The 25583-nt window shown below is 42.5% G+C and overlaps 1 protein-coding gene across 2 annotated transcripts in view; it reads left to right on the forward strand.

The window, feature by feature from the left end:
- LOC126354742 (sodium- and chloride-dependent GABA transporter 1-like) overlaps positions 1–25583 on the forward strand; it is a 145524-nt gene that overhangs the window by 45126 nt on the left and 74815 nt on the right. For both annotated transcript variants that reach the window (XM_050004619.1, XM_050004620.1), the window contains exons 3-5: positions 11302–11436; positions 21442–21570; positions 21750–21852. In XM_050004619.1, coding sequence (XP_049860576.1) covers positions 11302–11436; positions 21442–21570; positions 21750–21852 — 367 coding nt within the window. The remainder of the gene's footprint in view (positions 1–11301; positions 11437–21441; positions 21571–21749; positions 21853–25583) is intronic.

The following is a 25583-nucleotide window of genomic DNA, read 5'->3' on the forward strand; positions in this document are numbered from 1 at the left end:
AGTTCATGAGTGGCATAAATGTTTTGTAGAAACAGGGTGCTAGGTAAGACATGCGAAATCATCAGGTTGTTCAAGCACATCTGACGGCGTCGTTGAGCGAGTGTGACAACGTTTTGTCAGCACCCTTACGAAACCTAACCGGCGTGCATCTCGCGAACTGCAGATCACACCTACGACTGTTTGGAATGTGTTGAGAAACCGTTTGCATTTGAAACCGTATAGATTGACGATCGTACAAGCAATAAAAGACACTGATAAAATTGGTCGCAAGAACTTCTGTGCGGATATGTTAAATCGATTACATGAGGATTAACACTTCTTGGACAAAATCATCTTTTCTGACGAACCGACGTTTCGCTTAAGTGGCAACGTCAACACACGTAACTGTAGGATTTGGGCCAGTGAAAATCCACATCAAACATTGCAATATTTTCGTGATAGCCCTAAACTGAACGCTTTTTGTGCATTGAGCAAGAACAAAATGTATAGCCCCCTTTTTCCGTGAGAGAACCATCAATGGGATAGTGTACCTGGATACGTTACAATTTGTGATACCCCATATCGATGAGGATGACCAAGAATGAAATGTTTACTTCATGCAAGCTGGTGCACCACCCCATCACCTGGCTGACGTCCGGGATTTTCTCAGTGACCGCTTTCCACGTCATGGATTGGTCATGATGCGCCAGTTGCATGGCCCCCACGTTCCCCAGTCCTGACACCACTCGATTTTTGGGGAGTCATCAAGGCTATGGTGTTTGTACCTCCTGTGCCGGCTTCTCTATCTGAACTTGCAGCAAGAATTTACGGCGCCACTGCGCAATTTACACCTGCAATGCTACAGCGAGTTTTGGAAGAAATTGACTTCGGATGGACGTGTGCAGGGTAATCAACGAAAGCCACATACAACATCTTTAGTTCAAGATAAAAAATCTTTGTGTGTTTCCCTACAAAATAACACTAAACCCAGCTCTGTATCTTGTTTCAACAAGTTTATATGAATTTTTAAAGTTGTGAAGTCCTTTTTCAAACACCCTGTAATGCTAGCGTAGGCAACGGTTATAGATAAGACACCGTATTTTGTCTTTCATTCGTTTGTTTTTCATTAATTGTTTTTATTAACGTTATTTATCCTTTATGCTGATAATATTTTCAGTTACACGTTTTAATACACCATTGTTTTAATACATTATAATACAGCATTGTTAAAATTCAAAATACAGCATTATTACCAATATGTAAGTTAGTTATTGTAGTATGACATTACTAATAAGAACTATAAGAAATCTCCTTTAACGCAATGTAGAGATTGGCCCAAAAGTCGGTTAACATTTGAAAATTCAATACCTGATGGAATAATGTAGGTAGAGTGGTAAAAATTGTCACACACGCTTAAAATTTCATGGGGTTTCATTGAAACCAAAACAGTTTACCAAATGACCACTTGACGGCGTTTCATGTGACACAAAAGCAATAATTAGCATAACAATTGTTTTCTTAGCAAAGACAGTGTTCTTTCTAACAGTTGGTCAATACGTCGGTGTCATTCATCAACAATCCTGTAGTCGAATTGAACAGCAATATACAGCATATCAGTAGGTTTTCTGAGAAGTTGCTGTCGGTGTTGTCTGTTGGTACCCTTAATGAGGTTGGACGACCGCGGTACACTAACGAGTTCAGGTAACCCCACAACCACTTATCACATGGACTGACGTCTGGGAACCTGGGAGGCCAAGCATGACGGATTTGGCGGCTCAGCACGATGTCCACAAGAAATCTTTCACATGTGTAGCAATATGGGGTGGAGCGCGATCCTGCAAAAAATCGTACTTTCCAACAAGCGTTCATCAACCAGGCTAGCGATGATCTGACACCTCTCTCTACAGCTCGTTTTTATACATGCGGCATTACCGACGTGTTGCTGTCCAGTGACATCTGTAGGCCAGCTTTTGCACTCGTTTTTGGTTTAGATAAAATTCTATGTCATTTCAGGCACTTCTGTCATTTTTTATCTCTTTGCCTCCATTATTCCTTGAAGTAGCGCATTTTCAAATGTTAACGAACTTCTGGATCACTCTGTACTCTGTTTCATTGTATTCTATTTACCTCAGTTCGCAGCTGGTGGTATAGTGGTTTGCGCTGCTGACTCTGTATAGCGGAGTCCCAGGTTCGATAACCGACCGGGTCAGAGAGATTTTCTTTGCTCGTGAGCTGTGTGTTTGTGTTGCCCTCATTTTTTCAACTCATCTTCGTAACTAAAGAACAACTCCAAATGTGCTCCCACGGCCAGTAATGCCATAACATCACTTCATTTCATTTATTGACCTCAGAGTAACGACCAGTTTTCCAGCAGGTGATATTGATAACTTTACCTCGCTGCAAGCGTCTGACCTCAGGTTCTCTTCCACATAGTTGGGAAGCGATGCCAGCTGACGACGAGTAGATCTGAAATATACTTTGAACGTCTTTTGGTTGTCGATGAAATGGCTGTTAATTAATATGTTTAACACCCCCTCATTCTCTCTGCTCAAACACATGGTGCTGACTGTTTTTCTGCGCTTCACATAAGTCTGGAGCAAGTAATTTTCTTCATCGTCCATAATGCAGGGTGTTAAGGTGACATATTTCAGACTTTCAAAATGATAGAGAGGGGTAAATCTATCAATCTGAAGCAAGGGACCCTGGTCTGGGAACGATCGAGTCGGAAGTTACAAGCGAAAGTCGTTCTGATAGCTCTGACCATGGAATACGTGCACCGATATTGTTGTTGCTAAGATTTTAGGGTATAAACTTCCAATGAGATGGGTAATAACGTAACTAATCCGATGCAGATGGTGTCCTATGTAATGACATGGGTAGTCCTGGCGTGTATTGTCAGTACTGTAGTAGGCCGCATTCTTTGCTTACAGGTTGAAGTACTAACGTCAATCAGTCCTGATCAGATGGAGTTATATCAGCTAGTGGAACTTGGGGACATGTTTTTCGTGTAAGGGCAAGCAAATTGAAGCAGCAGAGAAATGGAAAGATTGTACAAGACCAAATTTCCGAGAAGAAGACATCAGGCTCACATCATGTTTCCAATACTGTCCGAACGATAAAGTGAAAGAGTGGAATTGGTACCACAGGACGACAAACTACACGTACTCACGACTTGGAAGATACAGCGCTTATTCGAGTGGATGAAGCATCTGTAATCAGCACTCGATCAGTTGCACATGAAATGAATGCTTCGCGGCGTACTTTGTGGCGAGTATAACTGGAAATGCAGCTACACCCCAGAAAATGCATGCTTTGACTCCTGATGCCTTCGGACCTCGTGTCATGTTCAGCCAATGGTCCCTGCAGCGCCTTACAGTCGGTCCTAATTTTCCTGCGTATCAAATTTTCACGGATGAAGCCTATTTCACCAGAGACGAAATGCTAAATCTTCGCAATGTCCGTGTTTGGACTGATGAGAATCCCCACGCTACAGCTGTGAGCAGCCGTCAACGCAAATTACAAAGGCCTGCATTTTTTCGGTTGTATCATGTTCTGTTGATGGATTCCTACATATGTTTGTGCGCTGAATCCATAAATGCCCTTAGCTTCTTCCATCTCGTCAAAACGTGTGCAAATTGCACTTTTGTCAAAATGTGTTATACTTTTAAAAATCACAAAAATAAGACGTATTTGACAGATTTAAATTCATAGGAAATGCTTTTATCTGTGAGTTGATGATGAAAAACGAATCGTTGACATCGTAAACCGGCAGATGGCAGCACTTTCGTCACTAAACGTGTTGTACATGTCAACTGTCAGTGTTGGCGAGACCGTTCGTATGACGTTTCCTCGCGATCAAAAGTGGGCGCTCCATGTTTGCTGTACGTGCGTTGAAGGACACAGAACATTTGAAAGCATGGTTCGGTTTCAGAAGAGTCGCTGTAGTGAGAATACAATTTACATGTTCACTCACCAGATTTTGTGAACATTAAAGAATTAAACGGCGCCGGTTGGTATTTTCTGCGACCTATATCAGGCATCTGACTGCGTGATTCACAGTATTGTCCTAGATAAACTGGAGTTTAAGGGATTGATGGTATAAATAACCAATGGGTAATGTCAAATCTAACTAAAAGAATGCAGAAAGCTGTACTTAGTAAATCACCAATCTAGTAGAGGGACGTAATTCTGACTGGGGAGAAATCACATATGGGGTTTCCCAAGGCTCAGTCTTAGGTCCACTGTAGTTCCTCATACATGTAAAATATCTGCGGTCCAATATACAAGCAAAATTAGTTATTTTTTGCAGACATCATTAGTATTGTAATCAATCCAAGCATGCATACAGTAACAGAAGAAATGGTAAACAAAGTTCTTAAAAGTCTAATTGACTGAGTTTCTGCGATTGGTCTCACTCTCAATTTTAAAAAGTCACAACGTATTCAGTTCTGCACATCTAAGGTTACTGCACCAAAAATGAGTGTAACGCGTGGCAAGGAAATAACAAGTAGGGTGGAAACTTCAAAATCTTAGTTGTCAATATCGATGAGAATTTAAACTGGGAAAAGCACATTTTGGAACTCCTAAAACAACTTACTTCACCCACATTTGCACTTAGAATCATCGCAATCGCGGAGAGAGACAGATGAGTAAGTTGACATATTTTACACATTTTGATTCATAATGTAACGTGGAATAATTTCTGGGGTAACTTATATTTAAGAAAGAGTCTTCATTGCTCAAAAACGTGTTGTGAGAATAATATGTGGTGCTCAGTCACGATCATCTTGTAGACATCTGTTTAAGGAATTGGGCATTCTCATTATTGCTTCACAGTATGTTTATTCCCCCATGACGTTTGTTGTACATAATCCACTAACGATCAAAAGGAACAGAAAAATGACATTCACTACTCCACATTAGGGTTATATTTAGGGAAAAAAGGAGTGCATAATGCTGCAACTAACAATTTTGGTCGCTTGCCCAGTGAAATAAAATGTCCGACGGAAAGCAAAGTAAAATCCGAAAACAAAATGAGAAAGTTTCTCCTCGACAACGCATTTATTCCGTAGAAGAATTTCTATTAAAGTAATGCGTAAAAGGTGGTGGGTAGGATCTACTAACTCATATATATATATATATATATATATATATATATATATATATATATATATATATATATATATTGTTTTTTATTAATGAAAAAGAATTAGAAATGTTCAGCTTGTAACCATACGTACAAATTAATTTATGATGTTAATGTAAAATGACTCGATCAACATCATTACGATTTATCGTGAAAATGATACGAGGTGCATTCAAGTTCTAAGGCCTCCGATTTTTTTTCTCCGGACTGGAAAGAGATAGAAACATGCGCATTGTTTTAAAATGAGGCCGCGTTCATTGTCAATACGTCCCACAGATGGCAGCACCGTACGGCAGATGGAATTTTACCGCCAGCGGCGAGAATGAGAACTGTTTTAAATACTTAAAATGGCGACGTTTTCCTTACTTGAACAGCGTGCAATCATTCGTTTTCTGAATTTGCGTGTTGTGAAACCAATTGAAATTCATCGACAGTTGAAGGAGACATGTGGTGATCGAGTTATGGATGTGTCAAAAGTGCGTTCGTGGGTGCGACAGTTTAATGAAGGCAGAACATCGTGTGACAACAAACCGAAACAACCTCGGGCTCGCACAAGCCGGTCTGACGACATGATCGAGAAAGTGGAGAGAATTGTTTTGGGGGATCGCCGAATGACTGTTGAACAGATCGCCTCCAGAGTTGGCATTTCTGTGGGTTCCGTGCACACAATCCTGCATGACGACCTGAAAATGCGAAAAGTGTCATCCAGGTGGGTGCCACGAATGCTGACAGACGACCACATGGCTGCCCGTGTGGCATGTTGCCAAGCAATGTTGACGCACAACGACAGCATGAATGGGACTTTCTTTTCGTCGGTTGTGACAATGGATGAGACGTGGATGCCATTTTTCAATCCAGAAACAAAGCGCCAGTCAGTTCAATGGAAGCATACAGATTCACCGCCACCAAAAAAATTTCGGGTAACCGCCAGTGCTGAAAAAATGGTGTCCATGTTCTGGGACAGCGAGGCCGTAATCCTTACCCACTGCGTTTCAAAGGGCACTACGGTAACAGGTGCATTCTACGAAAATGTTTTGAAAAACAAATTCCTTCCTGCACTGCAACAAAAACGTCCGGGAAGGGCTGCGCGTGTGCTGTTTCACCAGGACAACGCACCCGCACATCGAGCTAACGTTACGCAACAGTTTCTTCGTGATAACAACTTTGAAGTGATTCCTCATGCTCCCTACTCACCTGACCTGGCTCCTAGAGACTTTTGGCTTTTTCCAACAATGAAAGACACTCTCCGTGGCCGCACATTCACCAGCCGTGCTGCTATTGCCTCAGCGATTTTCCAGTGGTCAAAACAGACTCCTAAAGAAGCCTTCGCCGACTCGTAAAACGGATATTATTAAAATTCACCTGGCTGCCAGCACTCAAGCATGAGTTGGGTGCGAAGGTGGATTCGTAATTGGCAGGGAGGGCAGGAGAGGGAGACGTTATGAAGCACAATTGAAGACATGCGCAGAAAAACGGGCTAACCTTCAAGTGTAAAAACTTTGAGACAACTGTTGCCATCTGTTGCTGGGTATGAGAACTATCAGAATTGACATTGGTCTCATCCCTAAATGAAGTTTAGGATTGAGACCAATGTCAATTTTGATAGTTCCCATACCCGGCAACAGATGGCAACACTTGTCTCAAAGTTTTTATATTTGAAGGTTAGCCCGTTTTTTCCGCATGTCTTCAATTCCTGATCGCCAGCCGTTGCGCCAACTTTTTGCAAACCTCCCTGCAACGTCTCAAGAAGTGAAGATATGAAGTGGCTGTACATAGCGATCTGTCAGTCGGACTGCTACGTTAAGCCTGAAGGCAACATTGGTGCTGTTCGAAAAAGCATGTTATATACTAGCAACGGGTTTCTCCGGCTCCCTTCTCCCTCGTTATCATAAACAGCACATATGCATTACTCTCCACGTACTTATCACAGCTAACTACGCTAAACACACACTTGGCACGCAAGTCGCCGAAATCGATTGCACCTGGCGTGTGTCACGAATGGAAAAAAATTGACAAATGTATATTTAACTCTAATAATATAGATGTGATGCACAGTGACGTCAGTGGGCAGTGACGTCAATGGGGAATTCACTGGGAACATTTCGGAGAGCCACACACTATTCGTTCTGGCCATTGTGCTGCTTAGCTAAATCGGCCAACTAACCAGCTGTCTCAGGTCATTAACGAGCCAAATCAGGTCGCTGAACACTTAATAAAGTGGCAAGAGTTAGACCCACATTACGCGGTGTCTTCCTTTCCTGGTCCGCTAATTTCTTCTACTGCTATGGCGTCATCGTGAGTTCACGTCCTGTATCTGGTTCCCAGATAGCTTGGCAGTAGCCACAATCATCGCTTTCATATCCCCATCCTCTGTGTATCACTCCTAGCTCAAGACTTACATTCCAGGTGTTGTAGCCTCAATCATCGCTTTCATATCCCCATCCTCTGTGTATCACTCCTAGCTCAAGACTTACATTCCAGGTGTTTTAGATTCACTATATCAAGGCAGTCACAGTCACGAACACCAAGCATCTCAATGGTTTGTACCTGAAAGCACTCCTCATACCCTTCCAAATACATCATGATCGAGCGAACAAGGTCTTGCAGTGGGAAGACAAGCGGGTTCGTTTTTTAGAACAGTGGTGATAAAATCCCCCTCCACACATCCAATTTTAGAATTCCCATGTCTTTCGTAGACCGGTCCAGGTGATTAACGGGCCCAATGAAACTTTTACTTCGTCTCTTATCACGTAGATTAGAAGGCGAGCTCTAACCTTGGTCTGATTTACCATGTTTACAATACTTTTAGAAACTGTCGTAGTGTAGGGTCATGCCATGTAAACCCATACCAAAGGAAGAAAATTTAGAATAAATTTAAGGAAGACGTGTCGTTATCTTTAATCATTCGTTCTCTCTCTTTCTCTCTCAAACGAGGGACTCATCCTTAAGAGCATGCTCGTATCCTGAGTATCGGTGCTACTTTTAATTTCTTTCTGGAACAATATGCCCAAGACCAAACTTAAGGAGGGTTAGTGAGTGTATTGAGATCAGTGTGAATTCATTGCTTGTGCTAATGTCAAGACATATAGGTGTCATACGTTTTCTGAAGGTGGATAGGAAGAGGGGATTTTTTCGTGATCAACTCGTTCCACTGGTCTGCGCCCACTGGATTTCATCTTGTGGGGTCAAATGAAAACTATTATCAAAGAGACAGCTGTCGAGACGGAATAGAATCTCCTGACAAAAATTCTCTCTGACTTTGACATTGCTCGATCTATAGCGGAGTTGCTCGAATGCGTACGTTACAACATTGTAAGAGCATTTTATGTATGAATGAGTTATGAGAAACGACATTTTGAAAACTAGTTGTGCAAGGTCTGCAAATAAATAAAACCATCGGAAAATTATATTTTCTTATATTTTCAGCCTCATCTTCAGACCATCAGTAAATCTGGAATTTTCTCATTTTCACTTACAATTTTAAGCTCACTCACATGTGGAAGAGAGTTTCCTGATCTTACACATCTAAATCTACATCTACATCTACATCCATACTCCGCAAGCCACCTGACGGTGTATGGCGGAGGGTACCCTGAGTATCGGTTCTCCCTTCTATTCCAGTCTCGTATTGTACGTGGAAAGAAGGATTGTCGGTATGCTTCTGTGTGGGCTCTAATCTCTCTGATTTTATCCTCATGGTCTCTTCGCGAGATATACGTAGGAGGGAGCAATATACTGCTTGACTCTTCGGTGAAGGTATGTTCTCGAAACTTTAACAAAAGCCCGTACCGAGCTACTGAGTGTCTCTCCTGCAGAGTCTTCCACTGGAGTTTATCTATCATCTCCGTAACGCTTTCGCAATTACTAAATGATCCTGTAACGAAGCGCGCTGCTCTCCGTTGGATCTTCTCTATCTCTTCTACCAACCCTACCTGGTGCGGATCCCACACTGCTGAGCAGTATTCAAGCATTGGGCGAACAAGCGTACTGTAACCTACTTCCTTTGTTGTCGGATTGCATTTCCTTAGGATTCTTCCAATGAATCTCAGTCTGGCACCTGCTCCACCGACGATCAACTTTATATGATCATTCCATTTTAAATCACTCCTAATGCGTACTCCCAGATAATTTATGGAATTAACTGCTTCCAGTTGCTGACCTGCTATTTTGTAGCTAAATGATAAGGGACCTATCTTTCTATGTATTCGCATCACATTACACTTGTCTACACTGAGATTCAATTGCCATTCCGTGCACCATGCGTCAATTCGCTGCAGATCCTCCTGTATTTCAGTACAATTTTCCATTGTTGCAACCTCTCGATACACCACAGCATCATCTGCAAAAAGCCTCAGTGAACTTCCGAAGTCATCCACCAGGTCATTTATGTATATTGTGAATAGCAACGGTCCTATGACACTCCCCTGCGGCACACCTGAAATCACTCTTACTTCGGAAGACTTCTCTCCACTGAGAATGACATGCTGCGTTCTGTTATCTAGGAACTCCTCAATCCAATCACACAATTGATCTGATAGTCCGTATGCTCTTACTTTGTTCATTAAACGACTGTGGGGAACTGTGTCAAACGCCTTGCGGAAGTCAAGAAACACGGCATCTACCTGTGAACCCGTGTCTAAGGCCCTCTGAGTCTCGTGGACGAATATCGCGAGCTGGGTTTCACACGACCGTCTTTTTCGAAACCCATGCTGATTCCTACAGAGTAGATTTCTAGTCTCCAGAAAAGACATTATACTCGAACATAATACGTGTTCCAAAATTCTACAACTGATCGACGTTAGAGATATAGGTCTATAGTTCTGCACATCTGTTCGACGTCCCTTCTTGAAAACGGGGATGACCTGTGCCCTTTTCCAATCCTTTGGAACGCTTCGCTCTTCTAGAGACCTACGGTACATCGGTGCAAGAAGGGGGGCAAGTTCCTTTGCGTACTCTGTGTAAAATCGAACTGGTATCACATCAGGACCAGCGGCCTTTCCTCTTTTGAGCGATTTTAATTGTTTCTCTATCCCTCTGTCGTCTACTTCGATATCTACCATTTTGTCAACTGTGCGACAATCTAGAGAAGGAAGCACAGTGCAGTCTTCCTCTGTGAAACAGCTTTGGAAGAAGACATTTAGTATTTCGGCCTTTAGTCTGTCATCCTCTGTTTCAGTACCATTTTGGTCACAGAGTGTCTGGACATTTTGTTTTGATCCACCTACCGCTTTGACATAGGACCAAAATTTCTTAGGATTTTCTGCCAAGTCAGTACATAGAACTTTACTTTCGAATTCATTGAAAGCCTCTCGCATAGCCCTCCTCACACTGCATTTCGCTTCGCGTAATTTTTATTTGTCTGCAAGGCTTTGGCTATGTTTATGTTTGCTGTGAAGTTCCCTTTGCTTCCGCAGCAGTTTTCTAACTCGGTTGTTGTACCACGGTGGCTCTTTCCCATCTCTTACGATCTTGCTTGGCACCTATTCATCTAACGCATATTGTACCATGGTTTTGAACTTTGTCCACTGATCCTCAACACTATCTGCACTTGAGACAAAACTTTTGTGTTGAGCCGTCAGGTACTCTGTAATCTGCTTTTTGTCACTTTTGCTAAACATCTACCCTTCTACATCATCCCTGGGGATTCGTATCATCATCATGGAAACGCCCTGTACGTTTTTAGTGCTCGATTTACTTAACTGCAAGTGGTGTATTCGTAGAGAAAAGATGAACTGTTTTTTCTAAGCCATGTCACAACCGTAACTGTCGTCATGATTTACGGACCACTAACAGACAGATTTCACTATAGCTGAAATAGTATGAATGGCTTGCCCAAGTTGTCGTAATCATTCTAAATTATATATGTTGCTGCTTTTCGATCTGGCTCTCTGCTTAATGTTGCATACTTGGAAGAGTTACGAGGACACGTGATTCTTTTAAGTGTAGACTGCAAGTAGTTCATTTAAAGCGATCGAGATCTGTGCGCTCTTGTACTGTTTTTATCTTAGTCGGTATAAAAGTGGATTTATAGGCATTGCATCACTGTTTCAAATATTTTTCATATGGGGTACTTTTAGTAGAAATCTACGGATCAGCCCAAGTTTCATAGTATCGCTAAACCGCACGTGCTAGCTGTAACTAGCGTTGACAAACCGATATTGTGTGTTGTGTTTCAGGAGCGTTCCTGGTGACGTACGCGATCGCCATGGTGTTCTGCGGTATGCCCATCTTCTTCCAGGAGGTGGCCATCGGGCAGTACCTGGGAGCCGGCGGCATGACGCTCGTGGGGCAGCTCGTGCCCATCCTGCAAGGTGAACGCTGCTTCTGCTACACCTACCACTAAGTCATTTAGGTTCCACAGGTATTTCAGCATTTTACATAAACAATTGGCCAGGTGCGAATAGGACTCGCGCGCACTGAAGGTTCTGTACAAACTTAATTATCTATATAAACAGTTCATAAATTCCTGGAATCGATGATCTCGACATTTTTGCCTGTTATCGATATTGATACGGGCACGATATCTGTCCCAGGGGTACCAATATTTTCGAGAATGTTTTAATTTGAAGAATATAAATGCGACATAGACTCATGCGGGAGGCAGGCGACCATTATATTAATCAGCAGTTCTCCATTCAGGCTGACTGGGTCGCAGTGATGGAAGTCAAACATCCGGCAAGGAATGACTTTATTGTTCATATGATACGTGTCAGAATTTACCCATCATCAGACATCCAAGAGCGATTACGGCACGTAGATATCGCGTTTCAAATTGTATGTGAAACAAACATTGGCAAACTATCTGAAGATGGATAAATTCCAAAACGCGTCATATGAGCTACAAAGCCACGTCGTGCCTCATGTTTGACTGTTAGCATCGCGATCCAGTCAGCCTGAATGCAGAACTGCTGATCGTTTGAATTTCAAGTTAGATGTCGGATAACAAATGACAAAGAAATATTTTATCGTATGATACCACTGAGAATTAACATTTTTCGTATTTTTTCTTTTACTTGTACTGTGAGACCGTGCTCCTTGCCAAATTTTATGATTCTAAATCAGCAGGAAGTACTCTATAGGTTTTGATGAGTGGCTTTGCGAGTATCAACGTAAGCGACATAAATGGACGTATCCTTTGATTGCATTGACTTAGAACCTTCAAATTTTTATACTACGAAGAGACCGTATACCTTAGTAACTGACTTAAATTTTACCTTCATAAGTCTACCTATTCTTGAGAAAAAGAGGTCTTAACAGGCAAACGGCTAGACACTCTGATAAAAAATGCCAAATTTTTTTTGTCATATATTATAATTACAAATTTACAGTTTTCGGTTTTTTTTACTTTGGTTGTACTGTGAAACCTTGCTTCTTGCCAAATTTCATGATTGTGGGCCAACGGCAGGTACCTTATAGATTTCATGAGTGAGTTTACGTGTATCAAAGAACGTGAGATAAATGATCGTACCTTATGATCGGATTCACATACAAGTTTCAATGTCTTACACCGGCAAGCTACCGTAGATCTTAGTACCTGACACAAATTTCAGCTTGAAACGTCTTCCCGTTCCTGAGAAAAAGGGTTTTGGGCAGTCGAACATACAGACAGATGTTCAACAAAGGAATCTTACAAGGGCTCTGTCTTGGCCGACTGACGCACGGAATCCTAAAACTGACTTTTTATATGAATCTCAAGTCGAGGAGCAAAGCATCCCAACAGAGTGAAGTATTGGAACACAAAAAGAGAGAGTCAGACAGATAAATCTGGTTGACTATGTAGGTGCTCCATAAGTTAATAAAAGAACCTTGCGGCCATTTTTACTGTGTTTTTGGCTGTTGTTACCTCTGAGATAAACAGATCATTGGAGGCGGACTGTTACGGAACATCCGTTTTCTACCCACCTGTCAACTGTTGGCAGCGTTGCTGGGCAGCGGGTCTTGAGTGAAGGCTGTCCCGGCACTCCGTATTTTCTGCCTGACAGACACTTTTCACGGGCACAAGCAATGTCCTCACCAACCCGTCAGCAGACGGCAAGTCCCCTCACTCACGACATAGCAGCAAAAATCTCATGACGCCTAGACCATAGAGGACCCTCAAGATAAAGTTTTGATACGACATAGCCTGTTATGTTCTTGATACGTTACGTAAATTATAGCTTTCCGTCGTAATTAAACTGATTATTGAATTTGTTCTATAGAACATTTACAAAATACTAGGAAGTAAAATGTAGTCGTCTTAGAATCAGTCGCCACATATTGGGTACTATTTAAAATTTGTCAGATAGTTCATTTACAAAACGTACTGTTAACTCACCGTAATGGTGAATCATGATAACGCGCTACTCTTATCATTGTAATAAGCACTGCATTCAGTAATTGTAAAGTCACGGTGTCCCAGAAGTAATGGTCAATATTCAGGAATATGACCGGGACTATTACTCAAATCAAAAAAGTCGTAAATACGGGCTCTAAAATGCATACCTTAAGAGCTATGATCACTTCTTAATCTTCGATATGGTGAAATTAGTGGCTCTAAATGGCTCTAAGCACTATGGTACTTAACAAGGTGAAATAAGTCTTTTCCATATTTTAGGAGGGGGTGGTTTGGAGAAAAACAAGAAAAAAAATCTAGTAAACATGGGCCATAAAATGCACATCTTAACACCTATAAGTACTTGTGTAGTAGATGTGTTTCACAGTAGCGAAGATGACCAAGTGCCTATAGCTCTTAGGATATGAATATAGAGCCCATATTTACTGAACTTTTTTTTTATTTTCATCCACAGTACCACCTGTCGAAATATGGGAAGCAAATGGAAGAGGTGGAAGAGATTTGTTTGACAATAACAAAGATGAAGTAGTACTCATAGCTCTTATGGTTTGCATTTTAGAGCCCATGTTTACTGCACTTTTTTGATTCGAATGTGGTGCCTGTCGTATCCTTGAATATTGACCATTCCTGCTGCGGCACATTTTATGTTTAAGCGGGACGTTGATAGATTCATCCAAAGTACAGTATGTGATATAGAAACAGGAGCCAGAGCATGAAGTGAAGATTCCAATGGAAGGAGTAGCCTAGAAGACTTTAAGTAGCGTTGTGGACGCTTTCAGTAATTGTGTAAGTGACCTCTGTTATTGTAAACGAATCTGGGATGTCATAGATATAAGCCAAGTCTTTGTTCTGGGTAAAAACACTGAAGAGCCGAAGAAACTGGTATACCTGTCTAACATCTTGTAGGGCCCCCACGAGCATGCAGAACTACAGCAGCACGACGTGGTATGAACTCGACTAATGTCTGAAGTAGTGCTGGAGGAAACTGACATCATGAATCCTGCAGGCCTCTCCATAAACCGTAAGAGTACGAGGGGCTGGAGATCTCTTCTGAAGAGCACATTGCAAGGCATCCCAGATATGCTCATGTCTGGAGAGTTTGGTGAACAGCAGAAGTGTTTAATCTCAGAAGAGTATTCCTGGAGCCACTCTGTAGCGATTCTGGATGTGTGGGGTGTCGCATTGTGCTGCTGGAATTTCCCAAGTCCGTCGGAATGCACAATGGACATGAATGGATGCAGGTGATCAGATAGGATGCTTACGTATGTGTCACCTGTCGCAGTCGTTTAAAGACGTATCAGGCGTCCAATATCACACCAACTGCACACGCCCCACACCATTCCAGAGCCTTCACCATCTTGATGAGCCCCTGGCGACATGCAGGGTCTATGGGTTCATGAGGTTGTCTCCATACCCGTACACGTCCATCCACTAGATACAATTTGAAATGAGTCTCGTTCGACCAGGCAACATGTTTCCAGTCATCAACAGTCCAGTGTCGGTGATGACGGGTCCAGGCGAGGCGTAAAGCTTTGTCTCATGCAGTCATCAAGGGTACACGAGTGGGCCTTCTGCTCCAAAAGCCCATATCGACGATGTTTCGTTGAATGGTTCCCACGCTGACACTTGTTGATGGCCAGCACTGAAATCTGCAGTAACTTGCGGAAGGGTTGCACTTCTGTCACGTTGAACGATTCTCTTCAGTCGTCGTGGTCTCGTTCTTGCAGGATCTTTTTCCAGTGCTGCGGTGTCGGAGATTTGATGTTATACCGGATTCCTGATATTCACGGTACACTCTTGAGATGGTCGTACGGGAAAATGCTCACTTCATCGCTACCTCTGAGATGCTGTGTCCCATCGCTCGTCCGGCGACCATAACACCACGTTCAAATTCACTTAAATCTAGATAACGTGCCATTGTAGTAGTAGTAACCTAGCTAACAACTGCACCATAAATTTGTTATCTTATATAGGCGTTGCCGATCTGCAGCGCCGTATTCTGCCTGTTTACGAATCTCTGTATTTGAATTCGCAGCCTATACCAGTTTCTTTGGCACTTCAGTGCAGAATGCACGTGCAAAACCAAGAAGGTGGGAATGGCACTGTCTTTAGCTCTTGCTAATGGCAACGATGCATCTACTCTCTCTGGAACACTACACATCGAAGATAATCTAGTGGCAGACCGTCCCAAGTGCATTTAGTTCAGAGACTTTAACGCAATAGTCGTCGACAATCATAAACAAATGAGAAGACAGACCACCGCGGAGAGTGAAGAGGAGAGGGGAAACAAATATCGCCTCCTCGAAGTGCTGGCAATCTGCACCATTGATTTGTGAAAGAACAGAAACCACGTACTGTCATAAGACTCGCCAAACCTTCTGCTGTCGTGGGAATCGTACTGAAACCCCATGACTGACGAGATTAGTCCCTTCACGCATTGTGAAATAAGAAAACAAAACAACAAGCAACACACAACAGAAACCTATATTTTAAAATATCGCGTTCCCCGTCCCAAAACGATCACATTAAAGATTCCGTGGTCTAATAACAGTGACTTAAAACAAAAATAATTTTTGTTATTGATCGCAATTGATGAAAATCGTAATAGTGACACTTTGCTTTAAATTTCAACCATACAGTAATTATTATTGATAGTTTACATTCCAAGACGGAGAACCTGCCGAGTACAACACATGTTACACTATAACTGAACTTTTCAGAATGAGTACACATTGCACTTGTTGAATATTGGTTGAATAGTTTTCACAACCCCCACATGAACCATGGACCTTGCCGTTGGTGGGGAGGCCGCAAGCCTCAGCGATACAGATAGTCGTACCGTAGGTGCAACCACAACGGAGGGATATCTGTTGAGAGGCCAGACAAACATGTGGTTCCTGAAGAGGGGCAGCAGACTTTTCAGTAGTTGCAGGGGCATCAGTCTGGATGGTTGACTGATCTGGCCTTGTAATAATAACCAAAACAGCCTTGCTGTGCTGGTACTGCGAACGGCTGAAAGCAAGGGGAAACTACAGCCGTAATTTTTCCCGAGGGCATGCAACTTTACTGTATGATTAAATGATGATGGCATCCTCTTGGGTAAAATATTCCCGAGGTAAAATAGTCCCCCATTCGGATCTCCGGGCGGGGACTACTCAAGAGGATGTCATTATCAGGAGAAAGAAAACTGGCGTTCTACGGATCGGGGCGTGGAATGTCAGATCCCTTAATCGGGCAGGTAGGTTAGAAAATTTAAAAAGGGAAATGGATAGGTTAAAGTTAGATATAGTGGGAATTAGTGAAGTTCGGTGGCAGGAGGAACAAGACTTCTGGTCAGGTGACTACAGGGCTATAAACACAAAATCAAATAGGGGTAATGCAGGAGTAGGATTAATAATGAATAGGAAAATAGGAATGCGGGTAAGCTACTACAAACAACATAGTGAACGCATTATTGTGGCCAAGATAGATACGAAGCCCACACCTACTACAATAGTACAAGTTTATATGCCAACTAGCTCTGCAGATGATGAAGAAATTGATGAAATGTATGATGAGATAAAAGAAATTATTCAGATAGTGAAGGGTGACGAAAAATTTAATAGTCATGGGTGACTGGAATTCGGTAGTAGGAAAAGGGAGAGAAGGAAACGTAGTAGGTGATTATGGAATGGGGCAAAGAAATGAAAGAGGAAGCCGCCTGGTAGAATTTTGCACAGAGCACAACTTAATCATAGGTAACACTTGGTCCACGAATCATAAAAGAAGGCTGTATACATGGAAGAAGCCTGGAGATACAGACAGGTTTCAGATAGATTATATAATGGTACGACAGAGATTTAGGAACCAGGTTTTAAATTGTAAGACATTTCCAGGGGCAGATGTGGACTCTGACCACAATCTGTTGGTTATGACCTGTAGATTAAAACTGAAGAAACTGCAAAAAGGTGGGAATTTAAAGAGATGGGACCTGGATAAACTAAAAGAACCAGAGGTTGTACGGAGTTTCAAGGAGAGCATAAGGGAGCAATTGACAGGAATGGGGGAAAGAAATACAATAGAAGAAGAATGGGTAGCTTTGAGGCATGAAGTAGTGAAGGCAGCAGAGGATCAAGTAGGTAAAAAGACGTGGGCTAGTAGAAATCCTTGGGTAACAGAAGAAATATTGAATTTAATTGATGAAAGGAGAAAATATAAAAATGCAGTAAATGAAGCAGGCAAAAAGGAATACAAACGTGTCTCAAAAATGACATCGACAGGAAGTGCAAAACGGCTAAGCAGGGATGGCTAGAGGACAAATGTATGGATGTAGAGGCTTATCTCACTAGGGGTAAGATAGATACTGCCTACAGAAAAATTAAAGAGACCTTTGGAGAAAAGAGGACCACTTGTATGAATATTAAGAGCTCAGATGGAAACCCAGTTCTAACCAAAGAAGGGAAAGCAAAAAGGTGAAAGGAGTATACAGAGGGTCTATACAAGGGCGATGTACTTGCGGACAATATTATGGAAATGGAAGAGGATGTAGATGAAGATAAAATGGGAGATACGATACTGCGTGAAGAGTTTGACAGAGCACTTAAAGACCTGAGTCGAAACAAGGCCCCTGGAGTAGACAACATTCCATTGGAACTACTGACGGCCTTGGGAGAGCCAGTCCTGAAAAAACTCTACCATCTGGTGAGCAAGATGTATGAGACAGGCGAAATACCCTCAGACTTCAAGAAGAATATAATAATTCCAATCCCAAAGAAAGCAGGTGTTGACAGATGTGAAAATTACCGAACTATCAATTTAGTAAGTCACAGCTGCAAAATACTAACGCGAGTTCTTTACAGACGAATGGAAAAACTAGTAGAAGCCGACTTCGGGGAAGATCAGTTTAGATTCCGTAGAAATGTTGGAACACGTGAGGCAATACTGACCCTACGACTTATCTTAGAAGCTAGATTAAGGAAGGGCAAACCTACGTTTCTAGCATTTGTAGACTTAGAGAAAGCTTTTGTCAATGTTGACTGGAATACTCTCTTTCAAATTCTGAAGGTGGCAGGGGTAAAATACAGGGAGCGAAAGGCTATTTACAATTTGTACAGAAACCAAATGGCAGTTATAAGAGTCGAGGGACATGAAAGGGAAGCAGTGGTTGGGAAGGGAGTGAGACAGGGCTGTAGTCAATCCCCGATGTTATTCAATCTGTATATTGAGCAAGCAGTGTATGAAACAAAAGAAAAATTCGGAGTAGGTATTAAAGTCCATGGAGAAGAAATAAAAAATTTGTGGTTCGCCAATGACATCGTAATTGTCAGAGACAGCAAAGGATTTGGAAGAGCAGTTGAACGGAATGGATAGTGTCTTGAAAGGAGGATATAAGATGACCATCAACAAAAGCAAAACGAGGATAATGGAATGTAGTCGAATAAAGTCGGGCGATGCTGAGGGAATTAGATTAGGAAGTGAGACACTTAAAGCAGTAAAGGAGTTTTGCTATTTGGGGAGCAAAATAACTGATGATGGTCGAAGTACAGAGGATATAAAATGTAGACTGGCAATGGCAAGGAAAGTGTTTCTGAAGAAGAGAAGTTTGTTAACATCGAGTATAGATTTAAGTGTCAGAAAGTCATTTCTGAAAGTATTTGTATGGAGTGTAGCCATGTATGGAAGTGAATCATGGACGATAAATAGTTTGGACAAGAAGAGAATAGAAGCTTTCGAAATGTGGTGCTACAGAAGAATGCTGAAGATTAGATGGGTAGATCACATAACCAATGAGGAAGTATTGAATCGGATTGGGGAGAAGAGAAGTTTGTGGCACAACTTGACCAGAAGAAGGGATCGGTTGGTAGGACATGTTCTGAGGCATCAAGGGATCACCAATTTAGTATTGGAGGGCAGCGTGTAGGGTAAAAATCGTAGAGGGAGACCAAGAGATGACTACACTAAACAGACTCAGAAGGATGTAGGTTGCAGTAGGTACTGGTAGATGAAGAAGCTTGCACAGGATAGAGTAGCATGGAGAGCTGCATCAAACCAGTTTCAGGACTGAAGACCACCACCACAACAACAACAACAACAGTTTTCACAACTCATGGACCGGTCAGAAATTGATCTAAAGCGATAGTAAAAAATAAGATAATTATACAGATGAGTTTTGTATAATACTTTGTAAATTCCCCCCGTCACTAAATTTCTGTGGGTATAAAGGGTGTTCAGAAATGATATGAAGTGCTTGTACGGTTGTTGAAGGGTAGGTTGTACTGAAAAAGAACTATCAAGGAACAAATTCGCTCCTTCGTTTAGCTTCATAAAACCGAACAAGAGAGTGATAGTGGTCATGGGACGATAGTAAGGATCGACCCCGAGCCAAAGGCTGAACAGCCTCGTGTTCTATCATCTACGCTACGAGAACAACTGACACTAATTGTATCATGGCGGGCCGATAAAAAAATTACCTAACGTTACATATCGACATCGACCTAGTGTAATCCGTAGTATACATTATGTGACTTCGTAGGCTTTCCCGGCGGAATAAATCTTGAAAGTCTCCTTGAATTTGCTGCCGGATCCTGAAATCAACATCATTCAATATTTCGGCTATCCAGCTGTCCACCACCAAGAGAACTCTGCTGCTGCTGAGTCCCGCTGAAAACTGATGCCAAGACTGCAAATCGTCGTCTTATACAGGCCTCCGTGCCGTACCCGGCGCTTCGCGGACATTTGGATAGCCGAAATATTTAATCACGCTGTTTTCGGGATCCGAAGCAGAGACTTTCAATAGTGTACATTTCATTACAAAGGTAATTTACATTGACCACGATCATACATGTCCGCTTTGGCGTAGACTCTAACCCAATAGCTTGCACAGCCGGTTCATAGCCGGTCGCGGGTTTCAAGTATGTTATTACGTTGCCGCCTGTGAGGCCAGTCGAGCAGCTATAGCTTGTTTTTATGTTTCCTCTTCTCTGTTGATAGATGGAATGACATGTTATATAGCATTGGAAAGCTGAGAAATCGATCTATTTAGTGTCGTACATCGCACGCTGTTTCTTGCGATATATTTTGAGTTACAAACAATGATTTTCAGGTTTTGTTAGGTTTAGTCTACGGCGCTGCAGTCATGGACTGTGCGGCTGGTCCCGGCGGAGGTTCGAGTCCTCCCTCGGGCATGGGTGTGTGTGTGTGTTTGTCCTTAGTATAGTTTAGTTTAAGTAGTGTGTAAGCTTAGGGACTGATGACCTTAGTCGTTAAGTCCCATAAGATTTTACACACATTTGAACATTATTTTTTTTTTTGGTCAGGTTTAGCCCCATACTCCTGTCAAGAAAACATCCTCCATAAATAGTGTAGTGTGCAAAGCAAGGAAGAAGAAAAGTGATACACGGTATGAATGCGAGAAACGTCTAATGGCGTTGCTCATGCTTGTTTTTTTCTTTTTATCTGGTACACCAAGAAAAACATCTAACTCCTGATCACTTCAATAAATAGTAAAGATAGATTTATAAAAAATTCCTATTAAAAAAATAACATAATTTTGAGAAAAGTCTGTAAGACTTAAATAGTAAATATAGGATCGACTATGAGCAAAAATACCTTTTTGGTTCAAATGGTTCAAAAATGGCTCTGAGCACTATGCGACTTAACATCTGTGGTCATCAGTAGCCTAGAACTTAGAACTAATTAAACCTAGCTAACCTAAGGACATCACACACACCCATGCCCGAGGCGGGATTCAAACCTGCGACCGTAGCAGTCGCGCGGTTCCGGACCGAGCGCCTAGAACCGCGAGACTACCGCGGCCGGCACCTTTTTTGATCACCCGGTATTAGTAACTCAATGGGTTGATAGAAACTGTCAGATCGGTCGGTGGTTTGACCGATCTAGCTCTATTCAAGGGCCCATTTGCTTGTTTTTTGATTAAACAATACCTTCTGTCCAAGATCTCGAGGGACTCATTTCTCAGACTGCGCTGCAATACTGCGTGTTGCAGGCGTGGGCTACGCGACCATGACGATCGTGTTCTTCCTGGACGTGTACTACTGCATCATCATCGCGTGGACGCTGTTCTACCTGATCGCGACGTTCGTGCAGCTGCCCAGCCTGCCGTGGGAGGACTGCGGTGAGTGCCGCCCCCGCCGCCCCCGCCTCCGCCGCCGCCGCCGCCCCCGCCGCCGCCGCCGGCGCGCGCTTTGCCGCTTCTTCCTGTGACACAGGCCTAGCAGGGGCGAACCGCAAGAGCTGGGAGGAGGCGCCCATCAAGGAGCTGCAGTCTAGCCTCTGTTTTCTCTCTGCTTGCAGACAACTGGTGGAATACGCGCGACTGCATTACGCCCGGCACGAACGCCACACTAGTGCACAACAGAACCAACCACACCGCCACCCCGGTGGAAGAGTTCTGGGAGTAAGGCGCACCTCATGCTTCACACTATATGTCTATGTAGTTGACGCCCGAGCTAGCCGCTATCTCTTTCAGACAGAGAGTCTCGCGAGTAGAGAGAGAGAGTCAGTATCGCGCGATCGCTCTTTCGGAGCAACAGTCGCGAGAGATGCACATCCTGGGTGAGTACGAAAGGTGACATACTCATTTCAGACGGCCTTCCTACAGATGCAGGGTTCTCCGTAGTCCTTCTGGTTTGCAACCCACCGCCAGTACCCGACACCTGTCCGAGCGACATTTGCGTCGGCTGGGCCATTTGTGAGCGCATACCCACTGTGAGGCGTAGGCTTCAGTGAAACTGAACGAGTAAACTCGCCTCCCCGTAAAAGTGAGTTCACGGGTCTGTAATATTCAGGTAATTTTGCACTTCGTTGGATGAAATCTCGCTAATCCAAGCAGTAAGTGGTTTTCATTTTTTCGTGCCAGTGCAACGTGTTTTTGAAATTACTTTTCACGCTCCTTTCGGAAGAATTCTTTGTAGCACGTAATTTGAGAGCTGCAGTGTTACCAGACTGCTTCGATCCAAAGCGAGGGTGACATATTTCCAAACTGTACACGTGGACAGTTTTAATCTTTGAAATTAGACTTAAATTCCTTGCCACAACTTCATGTTAATATTTTCGAGAAGCTTTTCAAAAGGGAAGCACCAAAACTGAAAATCATACAACAGTTAAATACCGTCTTGTCTTATCGATTCTACAGGGCAAACCAATAAAGTCTATATAATTTTAATTCTGTTGTAAATGGATTATGTTTCTCTGTTCGTTTCTGTCTGTACTGGCATAGCGTTTAAGTCACTTGAATTCCAAATCAAGGTAAATTATTTATAGCATTGCTTATAAAATATTTCAAATTGGTATTTTCTTGCAAATCAGAAATTCAAGCTTCCGACTGCGAGACACGTTCAGTACGAATAAAAATGATACGGTTTTAGCAACATAGGTTGTCTAGAGTAGTATAGTATTATGAGTTTTATGAGGCACATGTATTCATACCGGCACAAACCATAAGCTTAAAATATCTTCTGCAGAGAAATTAATAAGAAATCGTCAGTTCAGAACTAAGACAAATTTGTAAATGATGGTGTGTTACTCGACTAATGCTTTGCTTAAGAAGTATGTTGTAGCGTACGCAAACACTTATGAGACACTAGTAATCAGAGCTGACCTACACGCCTCAATTATGTGGATTAAACTGTTTTCTGCTCTCTGTCCCCCGAAAGCGTCATTTGAAAAGTGAATCTTGATACAGTTGTTCCAGCGAGATGTCACTGTTGGAGTCCTACACTGCAGTTGTGTGTATCGAGTTCGCTCTGTCAGCGGTACTGTCTGGATATCAGAGCTGAAGGCTACGCAACGTAGCGATGAAAACCTCCCTCTAACAACTGTCAGCAGTTAAATGCATGCGAAAGCCAGGTGCGGCAAAAGTATATAAAGTAGAAATAGGAAAAGCTGACATTCCTTACCCAAGCAGAAGTAATGCTGAAATATATCCGGTATTATAAGAACTAACAAAAAATAACATAATCTTTTATCTAATGTATGCCACCAATTTACGGCTCTAAGTGGTATCGCAGTAGTCTGCATTGGAAGTTTTTCTATGAATCTTTTCCCACTGATATTTTTTATATATTTACGTAGTTACTAGCAATTAACAGGCTAACAGGAGCACAGGTTCGGGGCAGAAATACTTCATTGTGTTTAATAACTAAAACTACCAGAAGGAGGGTACTTCACTCAGGCAACTACGTTCCTATCTATAATTTCCCGGCAGCTAAGAGAAGTCTAGCAAAAACTAATACTTGTGCATTAGATATAGTACACCGTTGGTGAAATGTAATCCCATTCTTATTCGATGACTCAAGGTTGAGTTTATCCAACATTTTGCAATCCGAAGCAAATTAACTGTGAAACACTTAATACTCGCATGCCGAAGTACATCAAAACGATACACACTATGTTTGTATCTTTTGTTTCGTGCCATTCGTTAGTACCAAGGACGGTCCAGTTCGCTGTGCCTTCATTTTAGCTATAACCGATTGAGTTGTGATCGGGGAATGAACCGTCCCATTTGTGAATACATGAGAGCAGATATTTCAGATTCCCCTTAAAACCAAAGATTTTAGCTTGAAGCTAAGGATTTCGACTTAACCCATCTTATTGAAGACACAATTATCATTGATGTGCCAGAAGATGTCCTCACAACAAAAGCTAATTGGAGGCCATACAAAGCAACGTTCGCTAAACAGTCTTTAGGGAGACACTTTCAGCAACCGCTTGGTTCATCTGTGCCATCAGTTGCTCGGCCGAACACATATGCGTCCCTGTCATCAATGGCTCGTGCTGCTTCACAGTTGACTCGGCGCCAGTTTTGGACACCGTCATTTCCCCATGCACCGAATACTTTAACCACGATAAAATGCGAACAGTTTAGAAATTAGCCGTTTCGGAAATGGCCTGAAAGCCAATGATCATACCCTTTTGGATGCCAGATCAACCGCTCCGTTTCCGCAGTACGACAACGGCTACACTGTTTTCCGCATCCCTCGACACGCTTTGTATATCCTCCACTGTTAGTCCTGCCACTATTGTATGTGAATGACTAAGCCACATTCACTTCGAACATAGGTGGTGGTGACATTAATGGGACTGGACCGTGTACTAGTGAAATAACAACTCTTGTGTTTCTCTGCAAAGTAGTTACGTAAGTGAATTAAATGTATGCTATGAAAAAATTGCAGGCATCTGTATGGGTGACATTATTTTGAGTGTACTCGCAGCATCATGCCTTGAGAATCCATGGAGCACTAGACATACCACATGGTTTCTTTTGGAATGAATACATGTGCTTCTTGGTGGTTTAATATATGTAGCTTAATTTTTGTACTTAATTCTGTCACACTAAATGGAGGTACAAATTTATCAGCCTCAACACTGATTGTAATAGCCTTTCGTGCAAAAACTGTTGGAGTTGTTTGGAAAGCCGACAAGGTGAGATTTGCAAGTTGTCAACAGAGTAAGTATGTATAGGGACTTTCTCATATTACTGATATTAGTAACCATCAGCACTTTTGTTCCGATATCTATGATATTGGTGTCGATACCAAGTAGTCGATGATTTCATAGTATCGTAAGAAAGTATCTGTATCGGAAGTATCGCTTTGGGTCCTGTAGATGGTGTAGGTCTGGTAGCCGACCATCAAGTGACCGTCCACTCTTACGGCAGCCAAATGATGTGCATCTGCCAGTTGGTTGTATGGGATCAGTGCAGTAATATGGACTGACGTGGAGACGTCTCAGAATGGCAGAATGGAGCTATCGTGTTTGGACGTGTCCATGACCAAACCGTGAACGAAGTTACCCGATTTCTCGGTGTATCAACGTGTCTACAAGGAATGGTGTACGACTCACAGCCATGTAGCACGCCATAGGAACAGTAGTTGCAAGTAGATCCTAACCGACAAGGAACTGAGACGAGTGTCATGCCATATCAACGATAATCGATTTAAAACCCGACAAGAATTGTTACTGTAAATGAATGCAGTTCCACCTCAACCAGATTCCGAGGGAGCATTTTGAAGGGAACATCGTACAATGGGCATTTGTAGTCTGGTGCCTCGCAAAAGGCTATTGTTCACAGCCGCACATAAAGCTGCAAGCTTTCAATGGGACGAACAACGCAGAACTGACAGCAGC

Source organism: Schistocerca gregaria, chromosome 3 (genome assembly GCF_023897955.1).
Source record: "Schistocerca gregaria isolate iqSchGreg1 chromosome 3, iqSchGreg1.2, whole genome shotgun sequence".
Taxonomy (NCBI): domain Eukaryota; kingdom Metazoa; phylum Arthropoda; class Insecta; order Orthoptera; family Acrididae; genus Schistocerca; species Schistocerca gregaria.